Source organism: Capronia coronata (genome assembly GCF_000585585.1).
Source record: "Capronia coronata CBS 617.96 chromosome Unknown acBCG-supercont1.7, whole genome shotgun sequence".
In the NCBI taxonomy this organism is placed as follows: domain Eukaryota; kingdom Fungi; phylum Ascomycota; class Eurotiomycetes; order Chaetothyriales; family Herpotrichiellaceae; genus Capronia; species Capronia coronata.
This window is the reverse complement of record NW_006912899.1, coordinates 300,003-322,244: the sequence shown is the minus strand read 5'-3', so window position 1 is coordinate 322,244 and position 22,242 is coordinate 300,003. Positions and strand designations below refer to the sequence as shown.

General features: G+C 52.6%; 7 protein-coding genes across 7 annotated transcripts; 1 reads left to right on the top strand and 6 right to left on the bottom strand.

Annotated features, from left to right (window-relative positions):
- Nucleotides 1–1,548: 1,548 nt before the first annotated feature.
- A1O1_07679 (uncharacterized protein) lies at nt 1,549–2,829 on the bottom strand (the record flags this gene model as incomplete). The annotated part of the gene is made up of 1 exon (XM_007728545.1): nt 1,549–2,829. The coding sequence occupies one exon, from the start codon at nt 2,827–2,829 to the stop codon at nt 1,549–1,551; it is 1,281 nt and encodes a 426-aa protein (XP_007726735.1).
- Nucleotides 2,830–5,329: 2,500 nt separating this feature from the next.
- A1O1_07678 (pyridoxine kinase) lies at nt 5,330–6,601 on the bottom strand (the record flags this gene model as incomplete). Its single annotated transcript, XM_007728544.1, has 2 exons — nt 5,330–6,300; nt 6,538–6,601. The coding sequence occupies 2 exons, from the start codon at nt 6,599–6,601 to the stop codon at nt 5,330–5,332; spliced, it is 1,035 nt and encodes a 344-aa protein (XP_007726734.1).
- Nucleotides 6,602–7,352: 751 nt separating this feature from the next.
- Nucleotides 7,353–8,138, bottom strand: A1O1_07677 (proliferating cell nuclear antigen; the record flags this gene model as incomplete). The annotated part of the gene is made up of 3 exons (XM_007728543.1): nt 7,353–7,370; nt 7,426–7,715; nt 7,784–8,138. The coding sequence occupies 3 exons, from the start codon at nt 8,136–8,138 to the stop codon at nt 7,353–7,355; spliced, it is 663 nt and encodes a 220-aa protein (XP_007726733.1).
- A 1,712-nt stretch (nt 8,139–9,850) lies between these two features.
- On the bottom strand, nt 9,851–10,577 carry A1O1_07676 (uncharacterized protein; the record flags this gene model as incomplete). The annotated part of the gene is made up of 2 exons (XM_007728542.1): nt 9,851–10,221; nt 10,271–10,577. The coding sequence occupies 2 exons, from the start codon at nt 10,575–10,577 to the stop codon at nt 9,851–9,853; spliced, it is 678 nt and encodes a 225-aa protein (XP_007726732.1).
- A 2,022-nt stretch (nt 10,578–12,599) lies between these two features.
- A1O1_07675 (uncharacterized protein) lies at nt 12,600–14,420 on the bottom strand (the record flags this gene model as incomplete). Its single annotated transcript, XM_007728541.1, has 2 exons — nt 12,600–13,755; nt 13,804–14,420. The coding sequence occupies 2 exons, from the start codon at nt 14,418–14,420 to the stop codon at nt 12,600–12,602; spliced, it is 1,773 nt and encodes a 590-aa protein (XP_007726731.1).
- Nucleotides 14,421–15,277: 857 nt separating this feature from the next.
- On the top strand, nt 15,278–17,333 carry A1O1_07674 (uncharacterized protein; the record flags this gene model as incomplete). The annotated part of the gene is made up of 3 exons (XM_007728540.1): nt 15,278–15,882; nt 16,025–16,479; nt 16,645–17,333. The coding sequence occupies 3 exons, from the start codon at nt 15,278–15,280 to the stop codon at nt 17,331–17,333; spliced, it is 1,749 nt and encodes a 582-aa protein (XP_007726730.1).
- Nucleotides 17,334–17,889: 556 nt separating this feature from the next.
- On the bottom strand, nt 17,890–21,918 carry A1O1_07673 (uncharacterized protein; the record flags this gene model as incomplete). Its single annotated transcript, XM_007728539.1, has 1 exon — nt 17,890–21,918. The coding sequence occupies one exon, from the start codon at nt 21,916–21,918 to the stop codon at nt 17,890–17,892; it is 4,029 nt and encodes a 1,342-aa protein (XP_007726729.1).
- Nucleotides 21,919–22,242: the final 324 nt, after the last annotated feature.

Genomic DNA, 22,242 nt, shown 5'->3' with positions numbered 1-22,242 from the left:
GCTATTTTCGGAGTTGAGTAGAGACCCAGTCACCCAGATACTCGTCCGACGTATGCTACTCCCAAACGGAGGTAAGAAAGCTACCTAGTAAGTCCCTACTTGATCCAGATATGTGTTCTGTGATCTGTCATGATCTTCTCGGCCGACAAACAACCCCAAATGGTCCACACCGTTCGTATAGATCGCAGTGGCAATGCCGGAACCCCATGATGCTGGTGCTGGTACTGGTGCTGACCCCGACGGACCGGGGGGACGGACGAAACTTGGAGTCCGGGGACCAGGTACCGACTGCAGACTGGACTTTCTGGCCAGGATTGAGCATACGGTCCAAGAGTGATATTGATTACGAATATCGAGGATATGCATATGCATATGGGATTCGGATTGGGATTTGTGATCAGTCCATCCCGATCTAGATTCTCATGCTTGCGGCAGTATCAGGTAGGGCAGTATCTAGGTCTGGTTGATGCTTGTCCGATTATATGATTCCTTTCTTGCTGTCTAAGGTAGGTACCTAACCCCTACCCTATCTTACCTTACGGTTACCTTCCCTTGATTAGATACCTAGACGGCATAACTATTGGGGGGTCAATGCAGGTTCCCAATTCGGTACATTGTAGAAACAACTGAATACAATATTTAAAGCTTGTGAGCAATGAACAACCACTGTATCTCGAGGTATGATCTGCCCAGTATAGCCTCAGGTAAACACGTTACACGCCCAAATATTGGTTCCAGTATCCATAGTAGCCTCAAGTAAATACGCCCAAACAGATTTCCAGTAATATAATATACCATCTCAAGAGAATCAGAAAAAATATGTATGTCCAAGGTTGATCATCATTGATGGCTTTTAGGAACCGAACGTTTCAAGTTATAGCGTTAGATTGGTCTTTTTCATTACAATTTACGTAAACCGCTCAGACTGTGAGCACTGAGCAGTAATAGGGTTCAGATTCAGATTCACCTTCAACAAGTTCCAACTTCCGTTCCTGGCCTGAACAAGCCACCTTTGGACACAGTTGGAGGAATGGAATAGATAGTAGAATAGAGTGGTTGGTGGGATAAATATCATTTCAATTGTTGCTCCATTCATTCAATGGCTCGCTGGCTGTCTCCGTTTTGCACGGGCACCCGAAAGGAAAGAAGGCCTCCTCATGCAAGGGAAAAGGGGCTTTCAGAACTTCAACTTTCATCCTGCACTGCTCTGCTCGTACGTGAGCACGAAAACTGGTTTCTTTTCTTTCTTCTCTCCTATCTGTCACCTGCTCGAATTTCGAATACTCGAACGGACTCCAGTCTCCGCGGATGTAGCCACTGGCCAGCCATGCCTCACACATGCATGGGGAATCGTTCAAACTTTGCGCAATACAGGTTTGTGGATGCTGGTAATTGCATCTTGGACAGAAAGGGAGAGGGCCGGGATAGTTTGAATCTAGGAGATTTCTCTTTTCTTCTCTTTCCTCTTCTCCTCTCCTTTCCTCTGTCACCCTCTGTGGTGTTCTGTTCTGTGCCGTTCTGTTCTGTTTTACATGAACCTCATGGCATTTATTTCCGACTTGAACCCGAGCCCTGGCTTGCCTTTTGATGCTGCTGCTGGGCTTGTTGGTTCTGGTTCTGGTTCAGGGCTTTATTGTGGATCCGTCTAACATGATCCTTCATGTTATCCATGCGCGAGAAGACGCGGGTGCATTCCTCGCCATCAGGCCCGCGCCATTCGCACCTGATGCCGGGGTTATGTTTGGCTTCGTGGCGGGCGCGGTCTTTCTTGGAACTGAACCCGCCGGTCAGAGGCTGGTCGTTGGACTGTGCACGCGCCGCGGCGGCGGCTTCACTTTGCGGACACCCTTCCACGCGACAGAACAGATGCTTGCTGTGTCGGTTGTAGTGCTTCCGCAGATCACAGCCGCGCTGGAACGTCGCGCGGGAAGTGCAGCCGGGATAGGCGCATCGCCAGGATCGAACCACGCCGTTGGCTGCTGGGTTGGCTGCTGATGAAGTCGGCGAGAATGATGATGCGCCGCCTGCCATGGGTTGAGGTTCGGTCACCGGATGGCCATATGTGTGCAGAGAAGCGCTGGATGAGGTGGATTCCGATCGTAGAGGAGGAGCGCGATGAAGCGCGGATGACTCTCTTGAAAGAGCTCTGCCGGCCGCCGTTTCGTGCAGGGATGCTACCGGACTGCATGATCGTGACAGGGACGGCAGGCTGCTTCGATGGCTCCGAGAGCTCTGAGAGAATGCCGGCGACGCAATTAGGTTGTGGTTGGAGGCGTAAGTGGTGCCCACCGGTGGTGTGTTGAAGTCGAAGATTGTGTTTGAGTTGTCTCGCGGCGTGGGAGGAATGATGTTGGCTAGGCCATGTTGTGTCGGTTGATGCGGGAAGCTGGTGAAGGGGGTCGAAGGGTCCGGGTCGTACGGCAGCAATGGCATGGGTTGGGGATAGTTGGAGTACGTATACCATTGATTCTGGTCATATCTGTTATATGAGGTGTCGGTCGAAGTGGTGGCTGGATAGGCGATGAAGGACGGATCCGTGACGGGCGGCACGGCGAAGAAGGAGGTCGACTCGGACGAGGTGGCCTCGAAAGATAGATGGTTTAGGTCGTGACTCTGCGGGTCGGAAGACATTGGGACTTCTGGTAAGATGTTGTATATCGTATCAGACGACACTGAGGAAACGTGGCCGTGGTGAGATGGTGTAGGAGAAGGGTAAGTGAAGCCGGAGAATGAGGGCGAGCAGGCCAGCAAGGTGCCTTTCTCGAACTCGTCTAATTCGCTGGACGGCGGGGTCATGGACAAGATGGCAATTGGGGGATCAACATCCATCATTGTCGCGAGTCGCGACAGGCGGCTATCTTTCTGTGTTGTCACGCTCTTCAAGGACCGAGTGGTGTTCAACGTGGACGCGGTCGCTGGGGCATATATCATATATGTCTTGCTGCTGTTGAGCGGTTGGTGGTGCTCATTGGAATTGGAAATCAAGAGAGTTGCGAATCCGATTCCGAAAATCGACGAGGGTCAGTGTCAGATCGAGCAGGTGTAAAGGAAACGTGGAAAACCAAAAACTTCTCATCTATGGGGGCGAAGCCGGACATATGAATAGCATGCTAGGTCGACCAAAGCTAGGAGTGGTGCAGTGTGGTGCCTGTCTCGACCGACCGTTCGCTTTAAGGGCGGACGCAACCTCGTAGGGCTACGACGACCCTTGCTGGTTTGCTGACAGCATCGCGAGGCCCTGGTCGATCGCTGGACTAATTGATTGCACCGCTCACAAAGCATGGTTCGAGTATGGCGCAGGTGTGGGGTCGTCGCAACAGACCGCAGAATAGAGTAAGAGGTACGAGCGCGGAAATGGGACCTTTGCAAGCACCGGTGGAGACTGGGTCAGTCAGGCCAAGCAGAAGCCGTTCTTCAGATGTCAGGGCTCTGGAGATGAAAGGCTTGACTGGGTCCTGCCGGTAGGCTGATACAGACGCAGACGGGGATACTGGCGTGCTGGGCCAGCGAAGCGGTCATCTTGTGCGGTGAGGTGTCGGGTAATACAGGTAAACAGTATCGACCTTGTTCTGCCACCTGGAGCGTCGTTTACTAGCGCAGGATTCTGGCCTGCGCCCTGCCCACATCGTGCGTTCGCTCGCTCGAGCTCACCGTACACAACGGCACAGAGACGGGGTACAGCGGGTGCGACTGTACCACAAAGGGTAGTCGGCCAGCGGTGTCGCCAGTGCAGTAGCGCACACGCCAGGGCGCGGGTAGGGCTAAATTTGAAAGGGGCCCCTGTTCGTCAGCCATCCGGTCCAAGTGGGTGTCGGTTGGAGTGGGTGAAGAAGAAGGCTGGCCGTTGATTGGAATACTTGGTCAGCCACCCATCCGCATCAGATGTCGATGTCTGCCGGTTTCCAAAAAAGCTGCCTGGGTACCACCCACATGGGCCATGATACGTCGTTTGTGGGTTGGTTTTCGACCCAGCAACTTACCTATATCCATGTCGTTTGTCAGTCGTAAACGAAGATTTCATCTGTGAAGGATATCCCCGACCGCTGGAAACTGGTGGGCAGGGGCAGTGGGAACACGGGCTGGTTGTCAACTCCTCTTCTCCTCGCGGGAAACTCTGTTTGCCTCGTTTCTCTCCGGATGGAAGAATCTTCAAGGTTCGGTTCCAAACAGAAGCGCTCCAAGCCACTGAACCCTGTCACCTTCAGAGTTTCTCTGGTCGTCTGAGCCTTGTGCGATCGACACTGCCAGAGCCCTGGAGAATACGAGTGCGATATTGTGCGTGAACGTCACGCTCGGGCTTTACTTGGTCCGTCCGGGCTTTGCAAAAGTCCAGCACTGCAGGTCATGCCGAGTCGGAGACAAAACGATTCTAATAATGTCGCCGTCCCCGATCGTCGCGCGTCGGGTTTCGAGAGAGCTGATTCGTCGTGACCCCAGCGCTGAGATGATTTGCTGATCAACATGCTTATCTCGCGGCTCTTGCTATAACAAGAGAGTCATGTTCGTACGTACGTACAAGTCGTACAAAGCATGGACCCGATCTCCCCACGTCGCTATCGACTATGGCCATTAGTCAGTGTTTGCGAGTGTTTTTCAAGTTGTCTGTCATCTCATGAAAACTGGAGTGACTCACATCATTCTCATCGCTCCGCTCAGCTTGATGGAGAATCGGTTGGGTTACTAGTAATGTAGGCTCGTAGACTAGTAGGTGACGCGTCGTATTGCAAATGGGGTGCCACAAGAAAAGAAGACCTTAGGTACCTGGTCATCTCCGAACAAGCCAATCTTGTGGTGGATTTCAGGCTGTGGGTTGAAACTCATGGGTTTACATAATCGCAAAGAGAGCAAGCTGTGATGTATAATTACGGCGAGAGATCGAGGCTCAACTTCACAAAAATGGCGGGACCCATCCACCGTTACAGGACTGTGTACTGCCGTCCTAACGCCCTCTACTTCCGCCTTGAGTGGGAAATGGGAAGTTTTCTTCCATTCTCTACATCCTGCAGCTCTGTCATATCTGGAACCCCCGTCGTCTACAGGTTCCTCGAGCTAAGTTGATAGAATGAAGCATGAAGGCCAGCACCGAGACCTTCGTCCCGGGCGTTATCCAAATCGTCGGCACCACCATACACTTGCTGGGACCGGAGCCGTAGCCAGGGTGTCGTATAGTCAGGAATGCCAAATACCCCTCGGGCGTGTTGGCGGCCAGAGAAGGATTGATCTCCATTTCTCCTGTGAAATCTTTCGATCCATCAGCCGAGCTCTAGCTGAATGTGAAGTCTTCCGCCCAAGATATAGCCTCGACGTTCGTGTATTTCCAACTTGTTTATCACACTTCCAGTGGCTCAGCCTTGTATCTCTCCTCCGGATGAACCAGGTCCTTCGCGTTCCTGACGACCCTGACCTCTGCGGCCTTGGTCTCGGCCAAATACCTCCTCTTACTCTCACTGTCATTACCGTCATTGCCCTGACCCTCGACACCACCGACACTAGCGCCAGGGCTCTGGCCAAAGCGGCGCATCTCCTCGTCTCTCGCGACCAAAGTCTTCTCCAGCACCATCTGCATACTACTAAGGACCTTTTCGACGGCCTTTGCGAGCGGCAGATCCACACCTTGGACATCGTCGTCCGGCATCCACGAGGCCCGGTCGAGCAGGTTCATGGCCGCACAGGCCTCGCGTAGCCTAGCGACCAGTAGTCCCGCGAACATATCGCCCGTGCCGCTGAAGAAGCAGTCGAGTTGAGAGACCTTGATCTTGAATAGTCTAGGGCTGCCGTCTTTCGTCTTGCTGCTGCCCACGACCGTCAATGCTTCGGGAGTTGTAGATTCATCGCCGCTGGTTGTCGCCGCTGCATCAGGGACTCTCACACTCGTCACAATAACATGACTAGTCCCATATGTCTTGTGGATCGACCTGACGGCGTTCGCCACGCCCGCGAGACTCGAGATACCCACTCCGCTGAGCAGCTCGGCCTCGAACTGGTTGGGGACCACGAGATCGGCCTCGCGGATCAGCTGTTTGTACGCCGGCACAATATCCTCTGCGACATATAATCGACCTTGGTCGCCCATAACGGGATCCAAAACCCAGAAGAACCGGCCGGGCTTGACCGTTGCGCGGTACCGAAGGTCGCGCGCAATCTGGCCGACCACTTCGACGACATCGGCGCTCGGTGCATATCCGGACAGCAAGACGTCGAAGTCGGTCAGGTAGGATTGTTTCAGACCTTCGTAGAGCTCGCGGATCTCGGGCGCGGGCGTTCGGCGGCCCTTGACTTGTCGATAGCCTGTGTGATTACCTGCAAAGATGAGGGAAAGGAAGTCGCCTGTTAGAATATGTACACATCCATGAATACACCATGGACGGGAAGCCTTGTGTGATTGCAGCTCGACAGAGTGAACATAGGTAAAAACTTTAATTTTGCAGGCAAGTTCCATCAGAGGAATCCGCGGCTGATGAGAAATCTTGTAGTGTCTCCCCACAACAGGAGATTCAAAGGTGAGAAGGTAGAGGAAAGTATTAGTTGACCACTCACTGAACTGGACGGTATTGATGGCTCCGACATCGCATCCGAGCGTCTCCATGACAAACGTGGCCATGGTATTGCCGACATATCTACCACAAACAGCTTGTCAACCGCCGTCTCTCCCAATGAGTTGGACGCACGGAATCAAACAGCTTCCAGTGAGCGCATAGTTGAGACCACTTACCCATAAACGACCTGTAGATATGGGTGTATATGTCAGCTGAATTGCCATGGACAGAAAAGAAACCGAGATCGTGTTATTCAGGGACGAAAGGCGCGTACATGACTGGCAATTGCTAGCACTTTGGTTTCAGGTATCGACATCTCGTGAGACGCCATCTTGACAAGGCAGGCATAGATCAGGAAGAAAGTCTAGACTAAGACAGGACACAGAGAGCCACAATTGATGGATGCCTTGAATTGCTTATCCTAGAGCAGTTGTGGTTCAATGGAAAAAGACAGAACTGCGCAACACAATGCGATGAGGAGGTTGTTAGGGCGATAAGCCACCATTGGAGACGACGCCACAATCCAGCCACAATCCAGCCACGTTGAGTTCGCGATAAGGCTGCGCTTATAACCATCCGCAGAGTCAAGCCACACTCCTTTGAAAGCTCATCTCCTATCACTGGCAGCACAAGCCCAGCGCACAAGCTCATGTTGATCTTGCATTAGCATCGTCCTGCGCAACTAAGCGTAGTCGACGGGTCGAACTCGATCTGGATCTCCACGCCCATCTACTACCCTGGATCGCATTACATGCCCATCAGCCATGAATCCCATGTTGTAATCGTGGTCGTAGCAAGGCGCGTCAAGTGTCACGTTTATTCATCATCGCCAATCTGTGAAACAGTCAATAACCCATCGGGTGTCCTCGTTTTCTCGAACATGACATACCTTGGGAGCCAAGTAGAACCGTAGATACGAGCTACCCGACAGACCGTACTCCACCAACAGCGGCACCTCCTGGGACAGACACAACTTGACTCGTGACGACAGACCGCTAGCTTTGCAGAAGTTGACGAGGTATTTGAGCGAGAAGGTCAACGACACAGGTTCGGAGAGATTGATGGTGACGTCCTGGTCCGGCTTGTCGATATTCTTGTGCTGGCGGAGCGTGACGCTACCGCTTCCAATGTCGCCCTGACACGCGAACCGGACGCCATCCTTGCTTGCCTCGATGGACACTAAAGCGGATAAAGTCAGCACCGCCAGTCCTTCTTATTCCCAAGTGGCTATTATTGCTCTTGCCTACCTGACTCGGACATGGCCATCAAGTCGCGGCAAATGCGCTGGAACTCGGCACTGGGCATCTCAATGGTGGCCGCGTATTCGGTATCCGGGATTCCCAAGTGCTCTTGGTCAATGTCCATCAGTTTGATGTCATATTCGCTGAGTCGGTCCGTCTCGCTGCTCTCAAACACCAGATTCACCACGTCCGGGGCGTCTTCGGCCTTGAGGGTGAGGATGTCTTCGTTCTGCGCCGCGCGGAGGACTTTGGTCAACGAGTTCAGGTTGATGCCGAGGGCAATGTTGCGGTCGCATCGGTAGGGAGAGAACATCTCTGCCTTGAGCATCATGGAAACGAGAGCGACGTGGGAGTTGTCCATGGCTTGGAGGGCCACGCCGGAGTCATTGCAGTCGAAATTACAATCTTGGACGAGGTCTTTGATGGCATCGACGACCTGATATTAGTTGTCAGCTCCGATTCATCGCCCTCAACGCCCCAAAGACTGCATATACCTTCTTCAACATAGATGCTTGCTCGAGGCGTGCTTCCAGCACTGGGAAAGGGTCAGCACCAAATTTGGTATATCTTTGACCGCATGCCGACTTACTTTTGGCGGTGGATTGAAGAGATACCTCGAACTGGAGTGATGATGGTTGAGAGGGCTTAGAGTCTGGAAAGGATTGATTTCGACGACTGCGATGCTGATTGTTCAAAATCGTGATTTTGGACTACACAAGAAACACGGTCTGCAGAAGGGGAGCGCGAGCGCGAGCGCGTCAACACTAGCCGCTTTGGGTTTAATTGATTTCTTGGCATTTGGTATTAGCCGGTATCACGTGACTGCGATTACTGCTGCCAAAAGTCCACTTTTTGCGCGGTTAAACTCGGGGACAACTTCAACTCATTTCATCAGTCATCAACTTCATGACCTCTGCCGTCGCACCCGTTGATGAATTCTAGACGACCCTCCATCCTTCTTGTCAATTCTCGTGCTTCTGAAAGACTTCCCCGTATCTCCAGGTACTGGACGCCTGGCGATGCGCAACGGTTTGCTTGTCACGCGCAGCTGCCTGGACAGTACTGGTGGTTGGTATGGGCCAGGCAGCAATCAAGAGCCCCTGTCTCGACCTCAGCCTCGTACGCTTAGGCCTCCTCCGACTCCTATTTTCCGCCACCACTCCTCTGGCTTCTGACTTCTCTTGTCCGCGTATTTGTTTTATTAGTGCGTGTACCATGCTCGTTGATGCCGGCTCTGCGAAAGGATGCGGGTCCTGGGGGCTGTGGTCTTGGTTGCTGCAGAAAGCACGGTTTTTAGCCTTGACCCTCTCAACCTTAACGAATAACAGGGTCGCCACCTGAAGTATGCATAGGTTTAGCGAAGAACGACAACGACTGCCCTCGTAAAACGCTAGTCAATGGAATTGAAAAGACGGAGGGAGAACTAGACGCGGCGTATGGGGTGATCGTAGACAACGGTGGCGGAGTAAGAGAGTGGCCCATGGTTGCTGTTTGCGATCTGGGACTACGCGCTCTGAGACCGCCATAATGACTTCAAGACGAAAACGCGTTTCCTGCTCGCTCGTTGGGCAACCAAGAGCACATCGCTAGGCTGCTGCCAACGAGACTCGGTGAGACTCTCCAGAAACCCGGCACATATTGTAAGAGCCGTGACAGCAGAGAAGTCCAATGAGCTGAGGAAGAAGAGGAAGCTGGAAAGATATATATGATGGACCAGATAACGAAGAGAATTCCATTTGCCAGTCCCTACCAAACGGAATCTGGATTGTCCTGCCGATAAACTAGGGGAGCCCTGAGCGCCGACGCTGCGGTTGAAAGGAGACCTCGCTGAAATTTCGCTGCCAACAGTCGCCCTGTGATATTTTCGACTGTCAGTCAACAAACCTGCCGTAATCATCAAGATATCTGTTCGTAGAGTCAGTCCAAGAACCTGCTCACAAGGTGCAAGTATGGCATACCGCTGTAAGTAGGGCGATAAGTGATATCCTGGAATCCGTGACGCTGTACGTAAGTACCGAACGGCTCGCTGGAAATGCTGCTCATTTTGATGAGAATAGGAAACATTGCCCAGACTCATACTGGCTTCCGCCGCCTACAGATTATAGTCAGTCCTGAAGCACGTTCGCGCGTGGAATACATGCTTACCTCTGAGAGTAGCTCGCCAGATAGCCTTCCGTATCTTACAGCAACATCAATAGCCCTGGTGAAATAGTCGACCGCAGCAATAAGCATCCCGCGAGCTTCCACATAATCCGCGGTGTGTGCTCTGACATCTGCCTCGGCTGTTGCTCTTTCCGCTTCTTGGGCGTCTTCCACTGAGGAGTAGGAGAACCTGTCGCTGGAATTTCGTGGTCTTCCACTACTTCCGCTGGAAGAACTCCCTTCGAGACGGTGGATGCGAGCAAGAACGCTCTGGGAGCGAGCTACCCATGCTTGACCCAAGCCTGCAGTTCTGTAAGTATGGAGGACCTTGATGAGTTGCTTTCAACTGACCTCTGAGGGCCGCGAGGTCTTCAGCATCTCTTTGGAGCATAGCAAGCCATTGACTTGTGCACCACTCTGCAACGTCGGTGATGCCACCACTGTCCGCATCCTGGTAAGCTAGCCTTTGTAGCGAAGTGACTATCGCTCTGCGGTCTTGAGAGGGATTGCGCGACTGCATAAACCCCGTTCTTTCCAGTCTTGCAATGGCCAGCCTTGCAATGCTGGCCCGCTGGTCCCATGACTCTGGTGAGGATGAAGGATTTTCGGCTATGCGGTGGACATCATGGAGAGTTGCCTCAATATCAGGTTCCTCCATGTGATCCGATCTGTCCTGCATATTGGACCCCCGGTTCTGGCTGGTCGCTCTGTACTGGTTATAATTAATGGTGTTTTCGGATATTTCTGAGGGTGCTCGTTGAACTGACCGTTTTGCGAGAAGCATAGAAGACTGGTGGGGACGACGAGTAGACATACATATCAGGTTTGTAGTCGGTAGAGGACAAAGCCATGTGAAGATTTCTCGTTGTATCCACTGGCAAAGTAGGTTCAGCTCAGCAGACTTGCACGCCTAATGGTTAGGGTATACTTGCTGTGTTCCGAGCAGGCAGAACGGTTGTTCGAACACACTGTGGGCGAAACAGGACCGAACCATGGAATATGTCAGAAGGTCAAAGGACCTTTCCCATGATATTAGAGCCGAGGGTCAAGAATGATTGAGCTGTTGCAACGCTATGGCTCGCGCTATGGGCTCACGAAGACCGGATCTTGCAGCTGGCGTGTGGCAAATGCACTTGTTCGACTGAAGCGACAGGGGCGATGGTCGAGGGGAAGTATTATATCTAGGCACACAATGGCTGACGGCGCCTACCGGCGGAGGCCTTGCCGTTGAAGACGTCTTGAAATGCTGGATGCGGGAAAGCGCATCCCCACGTTACAGCCTTGGACTGACCAGACGGGTAGCAATACGACGTCCATAGCAGAGCCTTTGCCTTAAAGGTGCGTGGCGAACTGGGCCAGCGGGCCACTGCTAGACGAAAGTAGGAGCAGTCAGGGTAGGCGGCAGGCAGATTACAGTATCAACCCCGAGAGTCTTGTCTCGAAAGCCGCGCACGGGACGTTGGAGCCGCCAATACCCTGGCTGCCAGTGCCGAGCATTTTGCAATATGCCGGGAGTCCGGATCCACAATCCCGCGAGGCTGTGAGGGAAAGGAATGGCATGTCGCGGAAGGCTGTTGGTAACTCACGGAGCATGGCAGGCCGGACATGAGCCATGACAACGGGAGCGCCAATCGCAAAGCCTCGGCAAAAGGATCGACAGCACGACAGTAGTCAAGCGCGGGATAGAGTGCGAGATGAGGCTTTTAGGATGGGATGAGCGATTCCGGTCGGAGAGTCCATGGTCATTCATACCTAGGTAGGTAGTAGTGATTTGTGGTCGAGGGATGGACATGAGTAATCCCAGAGGGACCGAGATGTCGTTGAGGAAGCGCCATTTCCGCCGTTGACTAAGCGGACAGCGACCACTAACGCGCTATTCTGGGACTAGCATCACGCGGAGCAGCAAAAAGAAGTCGAGACCGGGCCGAACAAGCGACATGGCAGCCATGACGTAGGACAGAGGTATATACTACTAGTAGTACCACAACACCACAGCACCACTGCATAGCGCGGCCCGTCTGTGTGTCTCTACACATCCGCGCCGTTGAATTGGCGGCGGAACCGGAGCATGACGTTTTGGCGCCGGAACAACGTCATGCTCCTGTTCCGCGGATGAGAAAGCGCTCGAGGCGGGCATAGTCAGAGCTGCCACTCCTAAATGACAAGAACAGAGTCGAAGTGCAAGGATCTTCGCGTTCTTTTTCCGAGTGTTTGGGCGTATGAGGGTACGGAGGTAGTATATCAGGCATCTCTCATTGTTATCGCAAGCGGCGCTCATTGAAGGATGTGAGAAGTATGTTCAACTTATCAATAAACCTGATAAAGCTCTCTCGCAACAACACATTGCAGGTTCACGCAAGAGTATCTATAGTGCGAAAAGCCCCGACAACCATCGACTTAAACCAGCCTTTCAATGCAACAGTCTGCAGGCGGAAAGAATAGAAAGTCGCTTTTGGACCCCTTTGTGCGCTCAGTGGACTGTAGCACGGTCCCCTCGACGCCCTGAATCTAAATGCTTCCAACATTAGTCTCAGAAATCGCTCATTCGCTCGGCCGTCCTTTCAAGTTGTCCCCAAACTCCTGTTGTGTGCTTCGTGAATCATGCCTAACCTTCAGAAGCCAAAATCCTCGCGTTGTAGACCTGGGCGCGTGGGGTTTGCTTGGCTTCTCGATCGATCGTTCAGATTGAAGTAACCCGCATGTCGGATCGCGCCGCATGGGGACGATGTTTGATGACCATCTGCAGCTCCCGCAACATATTGGTCGTGTCCTCTGCATGCTCCAGCAAGGTTGCCCGCTTCTTTCTGTCCTCCCGCATTTTGCTGAGCTTTTCTTCGCGACTCATGTGCGCCCAGGATTCTCGTTTGCGCGGCGTAGCCACCGCTTCAAAAATCTCCTCGTCCAATACTGCTATGTCAGAAGCTCTTCGCTCTTCGCCACTCAGCAACCTGAAGGCTTCCGCAGGACTTCCATCCACGACCGTCATGCCTCCAAGGCTACTCGGGGAAGGCGAAGCAGGCAACCGAGTGTCGTTCGACATGCCAGAGAAGCGCTTGTTGTCTTGGTCGCCACCCATACTCAGGAACATGGTGTTGCGCCCCTTTTCCCACTCCATGAGTAGGTGCCGTATTTCGGCGCCTAGACTTTCGTAGTGGCGAGAAATGTTTGAGCTAAATTCGACGACATCGTGGTTGGATGATGACTGGTCGATATCTTCTCTCACAAGACGGACCTTGGCATTCAGGCCGCGGATGGAGTTGGCCACGGCTTCAAAGCGACGCATTTGTGCTTTGACATGTTGCTTCTGGGGCGTTGTTGCTTCAGTGCCATGCTCAACACAATGATCGGCCTCCTCAGAAGTTGTAACGTGGGGTCGCTCGCCAAATTCTTCCCTGACGACCGCGGTACGAAGATCTTGACATGCTCGAGAAATGGACACGCTGACATCTTGCAAGAGATGCAGGATAGTTCGCCACTGGGTTATATTGTACCATGCCGAACCGGAATGGAGTGCCAATAGATCGCAGAGAAAGACCTTCCTGGCCATCAAGTGCAGCCGAAAGAGGAGACGAAGCTCCCGCAGCAATGGGCAAGCATCGCTATCAGTTGTGTTGGCGAGGGTGACAGAATCGATGTAGTCTTGCATTGAAATATCGTATATGTCATGGTACCCTTGCAAATCAGAGCCTCTGACAAATGACTGCATTGCATTGTGGCCTTCAACGCTACGGCTGATGGCAGCAGTCAGAGCGTTACGAAGCGAGGCTCGTAGTTCTCGGCAAACGCTCGCTGGTACTCTGTCTTCGAGCCTGCTTATAGGAGGCAAAGGCTGACAACTGTACAAAGGTTAGCGGAAAAGTCACCTTTCAGGATTGAGCCCTTACATTTCATAGCCTCGTGAGACGACCTCAACCTCCTGCACAAAGCGAAGTGCTTCGCTAGCAGCGGTGTCAAAACTATGCCAATGCGACAGCGCCTTTCCCAGAGCTGCGCCAGCAGACCGACGGATAAAGTCGAGGCACTGGCGACGGACGAAGTAAGCTAAGAGTGCAGAGCCTCCCAGTAAAAGTAATGTGTAGGCCAAAATGTCCGTCCACCCAAGAGACTGCGGGATCTTGTAACGCCGCGGCAGCAAGTGCAAAACAAGGGCGATGGAAAAAGAGATCCCAGCAGTTATGACAGCCCCTTTTATTGAATATGGATGAGTGTCACTCGTCTCTTCATCTTGCGAATACCTTCTCGGCTTGGGATCGTCATACAAAAGCTGTGACGCGACTATCGTGTAGCGGAAACGCTCCAAGAATCGTTCATTTGCGACATCGGTAACGGAGGCAGCAGTCTCGCGAATGGTCTGTAGTCTCTGGCGTAACTTTGGCAGACCTCGTGGTGCAAAGGTCTGGGTAGAAGGCGTCGGAGAAGGAGGAACTGCGAAATCGAAGGGAACGGCATCTGCCTCTAGATATTCGGCAATAGGGGATTCATTGTAAATTAGAGCTTCCATGACATGATCGGTGATATCTGAACAAAGGGAATGAGGGAATGAAAGAAGAAAAAGACGCAGCAGTCGTGCAAGTCCTGGGAACTTGGTTTGGATGAATCGAGGAGGCAGGAGAGGCGCGTGCGTCTTGACAGAATCCTGGAATCCTGGTGGAAGCGATTCGTGTCAGAAGCACAAGCCACGGGGCGGACCGTAACAAACAAGTTCAATTTGGTTCCTGGAGTCGGTCACCACTGCACTGCATGGGGTCGGAGATCCAAGGGCTGTTGTGGCTGGTGGATATGACTATGGCTGATCGACCAGTATCACCACGTGATCAAAAGTGCTGACATAATCAGGGGTGTCGTTCTCCGGCTATAGCTCGGCTTATGTCGCCATCTAAATTGGACGGCATCCTTCGAGGTTGCAGGTTCAGCCTTGCAAGGATTTGCTATACAACGGACTCGGACTTTGCTTTGATGACTGGAGAAAGTTCAGGCTACAACAGAAACCCTCAGAATGGCTTGGGGCTACGGACAAAGACGGCGAAGACCCAACCAGGGACAATGGCATGGCCGATTCACAGGTGGATAGGATCGCAGTGAAGAGCCCTCGAACCACAATGAACATGTGCAGTGCTGCGCTGTTGGGAGCACGCCCTATATGGATATTCACGATGGAACAGATACAGCAAGGCGCGACTGCGTGCAGCAGAATCATCATAACAACTGCGTTGCAACCTCTCCATGTTTGTCTTCTCACTTCAGTATCGCGCGAACCTCACAGCAGTTTCACAACTCCCACCCACTTCTCTTTACCCTTCAAACCAAAGCTATCGCGCACTCTTACTATCTCTGACAAGCAAGTAACCATCGCGAGCCATGGATCCAGAAGCTCGCGCGCTGCTTTCGTCTGAGATAATGACGCTGCAGGCGGCTTTGATTCATGGACTGACAGAAGCGCCTCAAGTCAACCCTACTCACAAATCGACCATCCAGTCTGCAAGTCCAGGTGCACCAGAAGAACCTAACGCGACAGCAACAGGTCTCACCACGAATGACGAAGGGTCAGATGCTGTGAAATATGACGGTGCATCAGTCGCTCCAAACCCGTGGCCACCAATCCCAGATCTTACCGACATCCCAGGTGCTGAGCTGCGCAAGCTCCCTGAGGGGGATATCAAAGAGAACGAGATCTATGGCCAAGTGTACTCGAACACCTTTCGCGAGCTGCAGATCGGGAACGACCAGCATGAGAGATTCTACGATGGTGTCATACGCGTCATTCGCAACAAGCACCCTGAGGAGATCAAACGTGGTACAGAGGCCAGCTTGAAGCAACTGACCGATCTGACTCTCCGTGGTTTTGGCTACATCGTCTGGAAAGAAGGCTCGACTTGGCTCATTCCCGCCGATGAACTGGATGAGGACGAAGTGAGACTGGTGCATGTGAGGGGCGCTGGCATAGAGAACGCAGACAATGCACGGTAAGCAACGTGATCCCAAGACAATGGTTGACTACGTCGGCGTCTGCCTTTGACTGAAGCAGTAGCCGCGCCAACAAACAACCAGCCGCAACAAATGCACCAAGCCCTCAAGTGCTGACTTTTTTATTTCTCCTTCTTCTAGATTCTATCCACTCTTCCGTGACCTCTGGATTTTGATGCGAAACCTCATGTTCGAGCACCGTGGTCCTCCAAGACGCCAAAGACGAGCAACACAGCGACCACGAGCTCGCAGACAGACCCGCCGTGAGCGTGAAGAATCTCCCTACCTTGCCGACGCCGACTCAGACTTTTCTCCTCCACCACCAGCTCCAAAGATGAGTGACTCTCAGCGCAATCAAGTCAAGTCCGCTCGCCGACAGGACAATCTGGAGGACATGATCGGAACCGCGCTTGCAGAGAACCGCATGTTGACAGCTGAAGAGACTGGAAAAGCAATCCTCGATCTGACTGTCCGTCTGTCCAAGATTCGAACCCGAAGCGATCCAGACTCCTTCGCTACATTGTGGGAAGAGCATATCATGCGAATTGAAGAGATTGATGCAGCAGTCGAGGCCAATGGCCAAGCCTACACCACAGGTACAATACCCTCGATCTACCGCAGTTTGATCACCTGCCCACTCCCAATCTCTGCCTCCCGTTATCGCTCTCCAGCGCTTCCCACTCATCATCTCTGCTCGTATTTGGTTCAAGCATACTCCCCAGACAGATTCGAACGGTATACTAACCTACCGTGATATACAGAGGCGGAGGCACCCATTTTCAATGGTGGTGTTGCTCCCACCCAGTTCGGTTCCTCCCAAGCCAACGAGCCATGGAACGGCAACGGCAATCCTCTTGGGCCCGTCTTCCCGGATGCCAACATGGTGCAACCCGTCCGCCCGGCCGAGATGTCGGTATACATCACGGTCCAACACCTGTCGTCGCTCGCTTTGCTGCCGGAGAACCTCAATGCCATGTTCAATCCGACGGCCGCCGCCTCGCGCCCAGCGCAACAGGCATACCACTGGCCCGATGCTCCGGTGGAAGAACTCGAGATTACGAGATTCTTTGCGGGCGTCAATCGCCGCATCAACGACAAGACCGACAAGATCCTCGGCTACATCTTCAGCTACGGCTGGAATGATACCTTGCGCTTCGTCTCCACTGGTCGGTTCGAGTGCCGTGCCCTTGCCAAGGAAGACGAGAACGGGTCGCCAGATGCCATGGACGTCAACGGCTTCCCGATCTACAAGAAGACCAAACGTCCGAGACCCCAGGCCAAGAAGCCAAATGGTTCTGGTTTGGTCGACTTCCATGAGGCGCAGTATGAGTTCCTGGGCATGGGCTGGCGTCAACTTCAGGAAGACTTGGATTATGCGGCGAGGAACGGCGTGCGAGTCTACAGAATGAAGGTTGGCGTTGTAGCTCTGGCACCGACTCCCAACACTTAGGGTTTGGAAATGGATGCCTATCCCAACCACGTCTCTGAGTTGCAAGGCTGGCAGATTGGAGTGAAGGGAGGTGATGATTGTCATGAGGACAGGTCCCAAGGTCTCGATGGAGGAGACCCTATTCGGTAACTGCTGCTGAGAGTGCACAGTGCAAAAGGCAAGCATAAACTTGCTCCCTAGGGGAACCGTTGTGTATGTTACATGCATGTTGAGAGCTGCGCAAAGACAGAAACCAATGAGAACCAAGACGTGGTATCAATGAAGATAATCATTGAAGAGCGGCGTGTCCGCAATCGAAACTTGCTAAGCTACTAAAAACGATTCCCCTTTTTGCTCTGCAAGTCAATGGATGCGACGTCTTGCCCTTTCATGATGAGCACTCTGTGGTGGCTTGTGGGCCAGCCCTTAATCGATGGACTGTGGAACTATACCAGCTCGCCCCCTGTGATAGGTTGAATATCATTCTGCGGTGATGATTCGTAGTAGTGTTGGTAACGTCTGCATCGTCCCTATTCTGATGGAAGATTGTCCAGGCATCAGCGCACCACGAAAAGGCTCAGTCAAGGTCCCCTGGAAGCTCATCAAGCAACCCTTCAAGATCCCCATCGCCGACCTTGTACGGCGTATCATCGAAACTCGATCTGGTTGGTTCAGGACTAGTACCATCCTTCCAGCCCATCATGCCACCGCCTCCCCATTCATACTCGTCTTCAATGGTGAATTCTGCGCCCTCTCTAGCACAACCATTTCCTCCCTGAGCAATTACATCCAGATCGCGCAACTGTCGCAGGTCGAATTGAAACCCGAAATCGCGAGGAATAGGCATGATTTGAGGATCCTCATCTCTTGGTCGCTGACTGGAATCCACACCTGGATACAGTGTGGCAGGAACTTTCAGCGGCGCGACATCCGTCACGGTTTGTTGGTCGACGTTGGATTGCTCTTCCTTCAAGGGGCCACTATCCGGAGACTGGGACCCTTCTTCATCTTCGCGTTGTACCAGACTTGGCTCATTATGCCGTGGACTTTCTATATTTAGCTGTTCTCGAGCAGGAGGTTGCCTGTTCAATTCAGAAGGCTGGACGGGTACAAGAGCAGGGCCATCATCCATAGTGTCTGGTTCTTCATCGTTGCTCTGCTGGTAGAAGCGTGAATTTGTTCCAGCATCACTCCCAGATGCACTCGCTGGTCTGGTGAAGAAAGCCAGACGCTGTTGTCGAATGAACTCTGCATCTGTCATGCCAGGTTTTCTCAGCACCGCAGTTGCGGGACTTGCTGCATCGGTTTCATAAGACCCTAGGACAGGAGCTGCAAAAGACTGTCCATCCTGTACAATAGGCAAATCTGGTGCAGCCCGAATGCCGTGTACACTATTGGCGTGTCTTGTGGAAGCTTCATCCTGGAAAGAAACATCCTCACTGTACGCTGTTGCCGACTGCGTCATGCTGAGCTCCGGCACCCGAGCTCCGTCACTGAGGATTGATGGCTCTGTGATGGCATCATCGAGCGCAAGGTCCGGGCATATTCTTTTTCGAGATAAGGTGTACATGTAATATGTACGTAACAACTCGTTCTTGCGGCCAAGCTCATCGCGCCACATATCGGGATCATAGGGGAAGGCGTTGTCCAATTCAGTAAATTTAGATCGCCGGTGATATTCCCATGCCCCTCGACGAATACGGCTGTCGCGGTAAAGAAGAAACCGTCCTCCGCGTGTTGCGCTGTCCCAGTCAATCTTTTCGCCAACGGAGTAATTTTGAGGTAGCTTTGGTTGAATGTTTTGAGGACTGCTGGGCACCACTCCGTCTTCGGAAGACCCAGAGGATCCGGACAAAGACACAACCTTGACGCTGCTCTCTGTATCTTGCTTCGGTGCGGGCTTACTCACTATGGAGATATTGGAGCCGTTCGCAGGCCATGGCGGACGTTCCATCTGTAATTGCTCGAAACGATTCGTGTAAGGGTTGTCAATATGTGGAATTGGCCTATCGGGGTCGAACGGGCACTGATCATCGAGTTCACGCATTGTGGGATTGGTAAACTGGCGGTAGGTCCCCTGTTTGATTTTGTTGTCCCTCCACTGCAGCCAGCGCCCATCTTGGGTGGTCATATCCCATGCTACAGGGTTTCCAAAGTGATCAAAGCCGTTGGCAAGAAGTACCTCACTGGGGGAACAGAGGCCCCCACTGGGCTTGGGCGTCTGCTGCTGCTGTCCTAGCGTGACTGATACATCTTCCTCCAGATTGGTATCTTTCTCCATACCACGATGCGGCTCACAACTAGTCGCATCATCGCCGACATGGCCGTGTTCATCGTCACTGTCAGCCTCGACTTTCCTATGACGCCAGCTCTTGGACGGCTGGCGCTTGTTCTTGCCCTGGTACGAGGTCGTCGATGTCAGCATCGAACTTGGGGATCGGTTGCGGATTCGCATGGAAGAGCCAGAATGCAGGTTTGCATGGTCAGAAATTCCCGACGTACCATCAGTGTGACTATCAGGATTCTCGGTCCCCAATGTCTTTGCCTGATCGAGCAGGTTCTTCTCTTTGGCCTCGAGTTCCAGTTTCATCAACTTTTGTTTCTGTCTGTGAAACTCCAGGTCCTTCCTCAGAGTATCGGCACGGTCTGTGACAGGTTCAAGGAATTCATCAATAGAAACCGTTTCACCTGCACCAATCCTTTCCATGATTGACCAGGCGCGGCGAAATTCGTCCCGGATTGCAACGAGGCCGTGATGACCAACAGTTCGCGCAATGTTATGATCGACTTCGAAAGGATCTTCAATGGCGAGCAGGTAACGCAGACGCACGTTGTTGTCTCCCTTTTGCGCCCATTTGGCCTCAGTCCATCCTTTCTCTTGTTTGGACAAAATGCCCCCCTTGTGTCTGATGGAAATGACATCCCGAGTCCAGTGGAAGCCTTCACGAGTTCCGTAGTATCGGAAGAATCCTCTTAGTAGTTGACCGGCAGACTCGTGATTCTTGTTGGCTGACATGTCTCGACGCAGCTGGTCGATGTCCTTTGGGTCTTGTAGGAACCGAACATCGAATCCTTCGAACAGCTCTATTTTCTTGCCCGGATTCCAATCGTCCTCAACCTTGGCCAGATGCTGCAGGTTGGGGATGATAGGTGGAGACGCGACGTTCATCAGATAGTGGAGGACCATCAGGATATAGCCGTAGCTCGACAAGGTGCCACGATAGGGAGTGTTGATGTCTCTCGTCTTTGCCCATATCTTGACGAAGACACCGATATCCGCCACGCGTTGATCGAAGCCGTGGTAGAGCTTGAGTAAAGCTGAGTTGTGTAGGGCGACAAAGTTGGTAAAATTAATGTCACATTGAATACCGCAATCCCCGGTGAACTCCAAGCCAGTGTTGCCGCGTGGTGTTGACGGTCGGGGAGCAGTGTTGTCCACTTTCAAGTCAGCAAGAGCTTGTTCGACGGAATCGACATCAGCAGGAATCTCTTGGCCATCTGCAGGCGAAGGACTGACATCGGCAGCCGGTGTCTCGAACGAAGACTTCTCCCAAGCAGCACGATTCTCGCGCAGATTCTTGAGCAGGTCGGAACTCGGGCTTTGACAAATACGCAAGATGGGGACACGAGTGTTGGTGAGAAGTCTGGCTCCGTATCCCTCATCCAGATATGCCTTCTCGAGTACACGCCGGATTTCCATGTTGAAAGCACGTTCCTCATCTTCTTCGTCGAACGCAGACTCCTGCTGCGGATCCGTTTGAGCACTGACAGTGGCGGGATCTCTCTGCCTTGACCAACTCGGCAACGACAGCAGCAGATCCATGTCACAACCGGCCAGAGCGAACCCGTTCGCAAGGCTCCCGTAGCATTTCAACCTTACATTTTGAATGTCGAAATCGGGATATTTTGCTTTGAGAGCGTCCCTTGCGACCTGCTCAAGCTCTCTGCGAAAGTTTTCCTTTGCCAAGCTCTCTTCCCTACTCAGCTGATGCACGGCGTGGGCCTTCCTGCCGACACTGTTGAGATAGTCGGACTGCTTCATGATAAGTTGCCTCATATTGCGTTGCTGTTCAGCAGAGCCGTAACCCATGCCCCCATTTGGGTTGAAGAGATTGCCATTACGGTGTGGAGGGCGTCCATAGGTGGAATACTGCTGCTGGTTGATGTTTTGAGCTGCAGGATAGAGGTGCTGCTGAGTGCCGAAATGGCCGGAACGACCGCGAAGACCACCTCTGGCACGGTCTTGATACTCTCTAGGAGTACCGTGGCGAGTGTCGTGGAATTGTTGAGAATAAGTTGGTGGCTGATATTGAGTCGGAAGTGAGACATTGTTCAGAGCCGGCAATCTATTCGTTCCTAGCGGTGGGAACATCTCTTCGCTGCTTGGTTGTGGCGCCACTTGTTGATTCTGAAATGAAGCAACCTCGTTCTGAGCAGCGTAGCGGCGCTGCTGAGGACGATGCTGATAAGATGAAGATGCCGGCCCCCTACTTTGACCACGACCGCGACGGTTGCCTCGGTTTTGTTGCGCCACCTGATTTGAGCTTTGTTGGAGTTGATCCCAGACATGAGGCGAGAAGCCAGGAGGATTCTGGGGTGCAGCCATGGTGCGTCTGAATATCTCTAGTGACCTAAGAGTGAGGTTATAAGAGCTGGGCAAGGTTGGGCAAGGTGTTGCTCAAGTGTTTAACCTGCCACGACATGAGGAAGGCAAAGTTGAAGTTGAAAGGAATCTCTCGCGCAAGGAACAGTGTGTTTAAATAGAAGCTGATGCGCCAGTGAACCAACAACGCTAGAAAGCAAGCAGTGAGTGAGAGGTTCGAGTGATGAGGACCTTTTGATGTGAAGGTTTGCAAGGTTGGACGGTTCAAGATGTTTGTGTCACTCACTGGCCGTGACGGAAGTTAGCAATTGGTACATAGTCACGTGA